General features: G+C 40.4%; 1 protein-coding gene across 1 annotated transcript in view; it reads left to right on the top strand.

Moving 5' to 3' along the window:
• The first annotated feature begins 1,532 nt into the window (after positions 1 to 1,532).
• LOC145396382 (glutamate receptor 1-like) overlaps positions 1,533 to 10,496 on the top strand; it is a 363,216-nt gene continuing 354,252 nt past the window's right edge. Inside the window, exons 1-2 of the mRNA XM_080269805.1 lie at positions 1,533 to 1,551; positions 2,523 to 2,650. Coding sequence (XP_080125931.1) covers positions 1,533 to 1,551; positions 2,523 to 2,650 — 147 coding nt within the window. The remainder of the gene's footprint in view (positions 1,552 to 2,522; positions 2,651 to 10,496) is intronic.

The raw sequence follows: 10,496 nt of genomic DNA, 5'->3' as shown, positions 1-10,496 counted from the left end.
GGACATGTTCTTCCTGTGCCGTTCGTAACCACATCTGTAATCTCTGAGTCAGTTGAGAGACAGGGTAGTGGTGAAGTGGGTGCAGACCTGACGTCTCGCCCATTGGCCCCACAGGACACAGTATGTCCAGGGCCTGTACATACATATTATGTACCGTAGGTTAAGGGGGAAGTTCGAGAGAGAACTCCGCAGAGGCAACTCGAGGCTACGCAAGCCCGAGTTTGCACAAGGATTCTCAGCTCCCCGATATATATTATGTACCGTAGGTTAAAGGGGAAATTCGAGAGAGAACTCCGCAGAGGCGACTCAAGGCTACGCAAGCCCGAGTTTGCACAAGGATTCTCAGCTCCCCGATATATATTATGTACCGTAGGTTAAGGGGGAAGTTCGAGAGATAACTCCGCAGAGGCGACTCGAGGCTACGCAAGCCTGAGTTTGCACAAGGATTCTCAGCTCCCCGATATATATTATGTACCGTAGGTAAAGGGGGATGCGAGAACTCCGCAGAGGCGACTCGAGGCTATGGAAGCCCGAGTTTGCACAAGGATTCTCACCTCCCCAATATTAATATAAGTACTGTAGGTTAAGGCACAGGTTGAGGACCCGTGTGCAGTTCGAGGCTACGGAAGCCTGAGTTTGCACAAGGATTCTCAACTTGTCGACACTAATCGTGTGCTGTAATTAATGGCGACCTCGAATGTACGAAGCTTAGGCTGTCACTCGTATTTTTCAGCCAGAGCGTACTTTTCGTAGCATGTACTGATTGCTAGGCAGAGAGAGTAATTGTAACTTAATAAGAGTTTTTGTCTCATTGACACTTTTGATGCTCCACCTTAATTGATTTTGCAGGTACAGCAATGGGTGTAGCAGTTTTGCTGTGCGGGCCAGCTGATCGTCTGCCGCACGCTGCCGCCTCTTCTCCTCTGCCTTCGTCGTCACCATATTATTAATATTTACTGTGTCATTTTACACGTAGGTACAGTTACACTACAACTGTCACACCTACACCGTGTATTACATACACCACGCTCACAACAATTAGTTCTCAGTGTAAATGTAGCGAACTTTCGCTCAGTTTGACATGAGTACAGGATTTTCACCGTCGTCATGGAGTTTTTCCCTCAAGCTTGTTTCTGTTAACGTAAATACGAGTTTTTTTTCGCTTACTGGCGACTGCGACTTTCTCCTTTAGCAGGATAGTACACACACCACAGTGTGAATCTTATGTGACTGAGTTAGGATTTATATGTATGTATATTGAAATCTTTCTGAGGAAAGAAAGATTTGATTTTTATGCGGCGTAATGTCACGAGTCGGCTAGTGACATTGGCTTTTGTGGGAAACCACGAACTCAAGTTTATCGTTCAGTAACCGTTCATTCGGACGGAAGCCTTGTCAGATCAATTTTTCATTGTCATACGTGATCGTCTTTGTGTGAGACATTAGCACTTCCACTGAGCGATTTGTTTTGGGCACGTTTTGCTCAGTCGACCGTTAAAAAAATGCGGCCTAGCGCTCCCCTTTTCTTTCCCATGAGTTACTCAGTCCAGTGTCTGTTGTGACGGAGAGAGGTTCTGTGCTCCAGCAGTGTGAGAGATGAGAGGTCAGCTAGCACCCAGACTCCACTAGACTACAGTTCTCCAGACTCCCACCCTTCGTTGGTGATACACAGCATTCATTGACCAGTATTTCTTTTCATTTTCCTAGTCTTAAGAGTTTAGTTAAGGTGTTTTTCCTAGGCGTAAAAATTTAGCTTTTGAGTGAGTGAGTGAGTGCGATCTCATTAATTTGATTTTGAAATGTAACGTTAAATTTATTTTGTAATCAATAAATTTAACAGTTCTTTTTCTTGAGCTTAATGTAATGTAAACTCGTGTTTCGTTTCTCCATTATTAAGTATAAAATCCGTTGTGCCTTCTAGGAGTTAAGCATCAGCAAGAACCTGATACTATAATTAGTATTAGTTATTTATTGTCAGGGGTGAAGTAACTTTCTCCAGAGGCTAACAGTACTAATAAACAGCAATTGAGTAATTAGTCTCTGCTGTGTACTGTTGAGAAAGTTTATAAATTCTCGTTTTGAGAGTCCGGCGAAGCAAGCCGGTATAAAGCAATCGTTGCTTGATTTAGCAAGACAGTCATTGTCCCTGCTCTTCAGTATTTTTTGAACATTATCATTTAAATAAAATTTTGCTTTTATCTTAAAAACCCCGTGACGCTGGTCACTATCCCTCCTCATCTTTGAGTGAGAAAGAGGCTATGATTATGAGGGTGATGGTGAGGTGATGCTGATGATAGTAATGATGGTGGTAGTGATGATAATAGTGATGATGATGATGATGATATCGATGATGATGATGATGATGATTATGATGATATTGTTGCTGCTGCTTATGATGATGGTGATATTGATGATGATGATGATAGTGATACTGATGATGATGATGATGGCGATGTTGATGATGATGATGATGATAATGATGATTCTCACTTGCTAATCTAGTTTTCCTCTCTCCTCCCCAGTCTGTCGTCAGTTCTCGCGGCCTGTGTGGGCGATGGTCGGGTCGGTCCAGCCTGACAGCTTCGATACGCTCCACTCCTACGCCAACACCTTCCAGATGCCCTTCGTTACGCCCTGGTTCCCGGAAAATGTGAGTACCTGCATTACTTATTTACCTATTACTGGATTTGTATGTTTATGTTTTGCACTGGGGGTATAGGACTACATAATAAATAGATAGATAAATAGATAGATAGAGAGACAGATAGAAGCAGGAAGTCAAACGATGAGAAGGTGTTGTGTTTGCGAGAAGCGAGCAGCGCTAAACGCTTACACGGGGGAAAGCTGACGACAGCGGCCAGTAAGATGATTCAGTTAGCTGTCAGCAGTCCTCTCGTGAGAAAGTTCTGTTGCCACGAGGAAGATACGTGACACACACACCCTACTACACGAGATGTGAGGAAAGAGAGTTTAGAAGGAGACAAGCGACCCTATAGAGAGGTCGAGACGGAGATTAGCTTGAGAACAGAGAGAGAGAGAGAGATAGCGAGACAGGGAGGTAGCTACCCAGGACTTATACTATTATACCTGTTTAATATTTCCAAGACAAATAAAGATAGTCCCATACTATTCTTTACCTCTCCCGTCACTACATGACATCTGGTGGGGAAACTACTACAAGATATAAAAGCCGCTCGACCACAAGTCTAACATATACTTCTCTACAATTAACTACAAAGTCTTTACGACATTTGGTAGCAGCGAACGTATACGAACCTCGTCTACGAATCAACATTAAATTCCTACAAAATATCAAGATTGACAACAACCAACAATATCAGCTCCTGCCCCCTCCGTCTCCCAGATCATTACGCTGATGCAGAGGTCAAGAGATCACTCGACGCCTTGCAAGTAGCTTAACGACAAACCAGCAAATCTGCGGACATCGTCTCCGAATTAAAAGCAAATTTCTACAAAAGCAACCGAGACTACAAGGTTAGCTTCAGTTCTACAAAGTCTACAGCCATCTACAATCAACTACAGCCATCTACAATCAACTACAATTAACAACTCTACGAATAAATCACTAGAGAAAAGGACAGAGAAAACTTCCACATAGAATAAAGGGAACAAACAAACGAAGAGTGAGACACGATTTACAACTCATCTTACTCACTCGTCTTCACTCAAGTTACTCATCGCTACTCATTCACTCACCACAGCTACCAGTGTGGGAAGCCGACGTCACCATGTGCTGAGATGACATCACAACGCGAGTCTGCCATGCCAAGCAATGTGTGACGGACACCAGGCACTTCTCACCCACTACTCATTACTCATTATTCACATAGCTCCTACTCATATTCACTTATTTTCACAGTTAAGTTGGAAATTCGACGTTCTATGTTGAGGTTTGCCTGGGACAGCCGTTAACCACTACAAATACCAGGCCATGGAGTTTCCTGAGTAATATCGTCCATCAACACACCACTAGAATTATCAAGAGATCTTCAATCAAACCTGTATTTTCTTCCGAGATCGACTTTGGTATCGACACACCTCTACGATCTGTATCAAGTGGGTAAAATTATACTTGCTCATTTCTTCTCAGTGCTAAAATTAGCTATATTCAACTTATTTAATCATCTAGTTTGCTAGGACATAAATAAACAAGAGGCATATTTCATAACATCATATCTTAATGACAGGAATATTTTCGCAACCACCCACGTTAATACCAGATGACACACAAATTGCCACAACATCAGACTCACAATTAAGAGACAGCCCACCCATTGTACAACCCACACCACACGTTATAGATAAGGAAACAAATACGGGAGTTTCGGATGATGAGTGGGAAACCCCTTCAGATGTTGAGAGTATCGACTTCGCAGCTGCCTTAAATACGTATGCCAATATACTTAACAGGGTTCACCGGTCCGGTCATACATATTCTACCATTCCCTCACATAACGATAAACTCGTACAAGTTGAATTAACAGGGCAATCATTAAAGATGAATCAAGAAACAAATACTGCTGATCTAAAAACCACACCTCACGTTTTTGTGTATCACGAGGATAAGACTGCCCCAAAATTCTCTGGCACAGACAAGGATCGCATTGATGTCATTTCATTAATCAGTCAGTGCGAACAAATGTTCATCAAGCGCCATATACTAGATGAACAAGAGAAAATTGCTATTTTTTCATCTTGCATAAGCCAGGAAAGATGTCCAGCAAGCAATTTATTGCGCTCCGATAAGCTACATCGTGCTAGGACATATGATGAATTTAAAACTGAATTTCTGAAGAAATTTTCTGGAGGTATGAACTTCTTGCCAGGTATAATTCCAGAATTACATAAAATTGTAGATCTTGTAAGGGAGCACACTACAAACCATGTGCTCAGTGAAATAACTGCTGATGTCTCCACAATCAAGAGAACCCTATTAGCTACTCTGGAGAATTCTAAGTGGATAACAGATGATGGAAAGATGTCCCCAGACCTCGTCGTGGACATCATTGGTTATGTAGCTGCCTTGTGTAAATTACCTGATAGAACCCTTAAGATCGCCAAAACAATCGCGTACATCCCTGGAATGTGCTTACTAGACTTAATGAACGAGGTAGAGATGCAGTGCAGTAAAGCAGGTGTGGTCGACACACATGCACATTCTGGTAGAATCAGGGTACCTGAGACAGTATCAGCTGTGAAAACATCAACACCGACCCCAAACAGAGAACAAAATCGATCGCGACCTGAAATGAGGCAGCCCAAACAAGCAAAGACGCCTAGACCTCGTTCCCACACGCCTTCCTACAGGCAGTTTCATAAGTTTTCGCGCAGCCCGAGTAGGTCTCGCGCTATAAACAACACTTTTTATGGGAAATCACCTCGTAGGTCACAGTCAAGGGATAGGTCCATTCTGTGTCATTACTGTGCAAAACCAGGACACACAAGGTATGAATGCTTTATCAAGGCAAAAGAGGATAATCAAAAGACACAAGGGTTTGGTCCTTACTGTAGGCATCATAGATACCAAGGGCACTGGACTAGTGATTGCAAAACAGTAGAAAAAATTGTGTCTATGTTCAAATCGGGGGAAGACCAAGTCATGACAAAAAACGAACAAACATAAAAAAGAACAAGGTTAAACTTCACATAGGAGGCATGTTGGGAAATGAGTGTATCTTGATACCAGCTGTATGTGAGGATCAAAACGTTTCCTTATTTTTAGATACAGGCTCTCCAGTGAACTTAATAACACATGAAGAACTAAATAGAATTCTTAAAAATAAAAAAGAAAGTAACTTTTTTGGATGAAGCTGATTTAGAATTAAACACAGTAGATGGTCAAGAGATTACAGTAAAAGGTATGATAAGATTAAATCTCAGTTTCACAGAAACTACAAGACCATTCTCTGCATTGTTCTATATCGTTGAAAACTTAGCAATTAAAGCTCATATGTTACTGGGCTTAAGATCCATGAGAACTGAGAACATAACTATACTCCCACAAATGAATGGAATAGACTTTGATAATGAATTTATAGAGGAAATACTTTCAGAGCCCTCACCGATTGGTAGAAGAGAGCCAAAAGAATTGGTAATATTAAAGGCTTAAACAAACATACACAAACAGATGAGTGTATAGATCCACTTACACCAGCAACCCCATCCTCCAGAATTAGTGACCCAGCTAACAGTACTGATTTATCAATTTTTCCAGCCCATCTCACTAATGATTTGGTTATACCACCTAATTCATACATGAAGGTTACCATAAAGAGCAAATTACGGAATAGTACTGTTCTTGTCTTAGAAGAATTATGTAAAGTAAAAGGATTGTCAGTAGAAAACGCATTATGTCATACGAACGACGAAGGGCTAACTCAGATATTCATTATTAATCACATGAATGGGGAAGTTCAGTTGAAGAAGGGAACTTGCATAGTTAATATTGAAAAATGTTTCGCCCCTGTGAAGGAAATAAATATTGGTGGAGTAACAAGTGAGATAAAATCTACGGATAGAGAAAGAATAAAAGAGAATTTAATTCACTCAGGTGAATTTGACGAAGAAAATGATTTGTTAACCCTGCTGGAAACACACAGGGACACCGTAGCCTTGCCCGGAGAACGATTAGGGTGTACTAACTTGATTAATCACATGATTAATGTGCACCCAGAAACACCACCAATTTTCGTACCAGCTTATCGCATACCACACTCCCAACGTACACTTGCTAATCAGTATGTCGATGAAATGTTAAAGCTTGGAATTATTGAGCCTTCAGTTTCTCCGTGGAACGCTCCCCTTTTCTTTGTGCCCAAGAGAAATGGAGAAATGCGTGCGGTAGTAGATTACCGTAAACTAAATAATCACACCATCCCAGACAGATTTCCCATGCCATTGCTAAGTGATGTGCTACAGAATATTGGTCCTGAGAATAATATATTCTCGACCATCGATCTCCTAAACGGATACTATCAGATTCCGGTATCTCAGGAGTCACGTAAATACACTGCCTTTTCAACAAACAGAGGCCATTATCAATATACAAGAATGCCAATGGGACTGAGGACAGCCCCTGGTACGTTCCAGCGTCTTATGAATTACGTATTGTCCGGAATTTTAGGACAAGGAATATTTGTTTATCTTGACGATATTATTATCGCAACGAAGAATATTAAGGATCATCTCAGGAAATTAGACTTACTCTTACAAAAGCTTAGTGATGCTGGATTAAAAATTAAACTTTCTAAATGCAAATTTTGCTTTAAGGAAATAAATTTCTTAGGCCACAAATTAAGCTCTGATGGTATTCACACCACTGATGACAAAATACAGGCAGTGAGAGATTTTCCTGAACCCACTACGACTGACGAAGTTAGACAATTTTTAGGTCTGGCTGGGTACTATAGGTCCTTCGTACCACAGTTCTCTCATATAGCCTTCCCTCTATTCCAACTACTCAAAAAAGATGCTGTATTCCAATGGGAAGAAGAACAAAAAGGGCATTTAACAATCTAAAAATTAAACTAACGAATGCACCTTGTTTAGCATATCCAGATTACACGAAATCATTTCTTATTTGTACAGACGCATCAGTTAAAGGATTAGGGGCTGTACTGATGCAGGAAGATAAAAGAGGAAAGAATCAACCAATTGCATTTGCCAGCAGACAAACAAGAGGTGCAGAAAAAAATTATAGCACTACAGACTTAGAGGCACTTGCAGTGATTTTTGCATTACAAAAGTTTCGAGATTTGGTATATGGTTACGAAATCCACTTATTCACCGACCATAAACCACTGGTGGGTATGTTTAAAGAAAAACTCCTTTCTGGGAGGAGAGCAAGATGGAAATGTACAGTTGAAAACTACAATGTACAAATACATTATATACAAGGTAAAATGAATATAGTAGCGGACGCATTATCTAGGAACCCGAACACAATTCAGGTTGCGGCGTTAGATCTCAAAGGAAATATCCCAAACCACGAGGATATCGCAAAGGCACAAAGACTTGACCCAGTATGGTCAAAAGTAATATACAAGTTAGAAAGTGGAGATGACATACAATTACCCAAACTGCATGTCCCACTTGAACAATTCACAATGGTCAATAATACATTATACAAAATTAACTCTAAACAACCAAAACGCCAAAGAAATACTAACCAGTTGGTAGTACCTAATGACATGATACCCCAAGTATTACGAATGATACACGACAGCCCACATGCAGGACACCCTGGAAAGGATAAGACATTCAACCAAGCCCAGCTATTATATTACTGGCCTTCATTACGAAGAGATATACACAATCATATAGACAGATGCGAATCATGTGCGAAACACAAAGGATACCCAATCACACCTGCACCGATGGGTAATTACCCAGTACCACATCAGCCATGGGACGTTGTCGCTGTTGATTTACTCAAGATGCCATTATCATACAATAATAACCTATACTTATTCGTAGCAACGGATCATTTTTCCCGTTATGTCATTTTAGCTCCAATTAAAGATAAGACAGCAGAGACAGTAGCAAAGGCAATAACAGATAATGTAATATGTCGCTTTACTACCCCAAAGGTATTAATAAGTGATAATGGAGGAGAATTTAATTCTGAGATCTTACAAGAAATATGTAAACAATACAACATTAAAAAGGTTAACGTTTTGGCCTATCACCCAGCATCGAATGGGTTGGTAGAGAGACAAAATAAAAAGGTATTAGATGTGCGACGACACATTCTCAGTGAAAATTATGCAAGCTGGGATGATTGGATTCCCAGAGTAGAGGCCTCCATTAATGGGTCTATAAATAAATCCATTGGTGACACACCACATTTCATTATATATGGCACGGATAAAAAATTACCATATGAGCTCCTAGAAGGTGACAGCATGCCTATATACAATTACGATGATTACTCTAAACTCCGTTTACGTGAATTCCAGGACATACACAAAAGAGTGCAAAAACAATTAACGATGTCCAAGGAAGAAATGACGGAGGCATTTAACAAAAAGGCAAAAGATTCACCTATCAGCTTAGGAGACATTGTTTACGGAGTCATTCATACGAGAGACAATAAATTATCCCCTAAATTTGAGGGCCCATACAGAGTAATTAACATAAAGGCAAACAAAGTTTTAATTAAGTCACTTTCAAGTGGCGAGGAAAAACAAGTTCATATTGACCATTTAAAACGAGTTTCAAGGGAATTATCACATAATTATTCAGCCTCGGATACAACCGAACAGGTGAACGTACCTCAAGAAACCAAGCAAGAACACAACAATGATTACAAAAAGAAATTAAGGTCATATACCAAACAATCGAACATAGGTGCAACTATTCCAATGAAATCTACAGTACATCATTTACGAGAATTAAATATCGATTTAAACTCCTTCTATAAATGAAATAACAGCCAACCGTAACGCACATCATCACTATCATCAACCACAGCTTTATAGGAAATTAATAGATTTTTTTTTTTCGGTAGGTTACGATGAAGGGACTTATGCTATGGATTCTCCTATACATAGTAAGAGTATATGCGCACCTAGACCCCAAGCATATAGTACGACAAGGATGCCTCATAGCTCCAACGGCCACGACTACAATCGTCAAGGATGTCATGAGTACTGAAATAAGTCTAGATTACTTGTATGACTTACCTACTTATATAGAAAGACTTGCGACGCCGATGCGAACTCTGGACTTCAAGATAGGGAATTATGTTTCACAATCACATATCACCAAGGAAGTGGATGAAATGGTGAAGTTAGCGAAATGGAAACTAGAACAGGCGAAGTCAACTATGCTCGTCATGATCCAAGATCTCCCATCTTCTGGAACAGAGGTGCTGAGCGACAGGAACAACATCACACGTACTCGCCAAAAGCGCGGTTTGTTCGATCTGGGCGGCGCAATTCTTGGGAACATCTTTGGATTGGCTACAGAGGATGACCTTAAAGAAATAAACAAAAAATTTAATAAGATAGCTCAGGTACTAACATACCAAGATAAATTCATCACAGGACAGAACTCAGCAATGAAAACAATTGTGAAAAATCTGAAACAAGCAGAAAACGTAGCTCTCGAGAGTATAGATAAAATAAATAACTTGGAGGGTAACGTTACCCTTTTCCAGCACTTCTCCATCATCACAGAACATATTGACACGATTCTACTACAATTAGAGAACACTAGAGATCATTTCAGGGCACTTATGCAAGGAATTTCGAATGCTGGTGATGGCAAGATCACAAATGACTTACTCCCAGTTCATGAGCTACGTCAGATAGTTAGTCAAGGCATACATACACATAAATTGAAGCCATTGTTCCGCAGTAGGGAATTTATGCAATATTACCCGTACTTGGAAGCAACACTAACACCAACATCAGTGATAGTTCATGTACCATTCATCACGGAAGACCTGTTCACAGTATACCAAATACACCCCT

This window comes from Coenobita brevimanus, chromosome 1, assembly GCF_032717465.1.
Source record: "Coenobita brevimanus isolate Jiangsu-jjx chromosome 1, ASM3271746v2, whole genome shotgun sequence".
NCBI lineage: Eukaryota > Metazoa > Arthropoda > Malacostraca > Decapoda > Coenobitidae > Coenobita > Coenobita brevimanus.
This window is presented reverse-complemented; position numbering and strand designations above follow the sequence as displayed.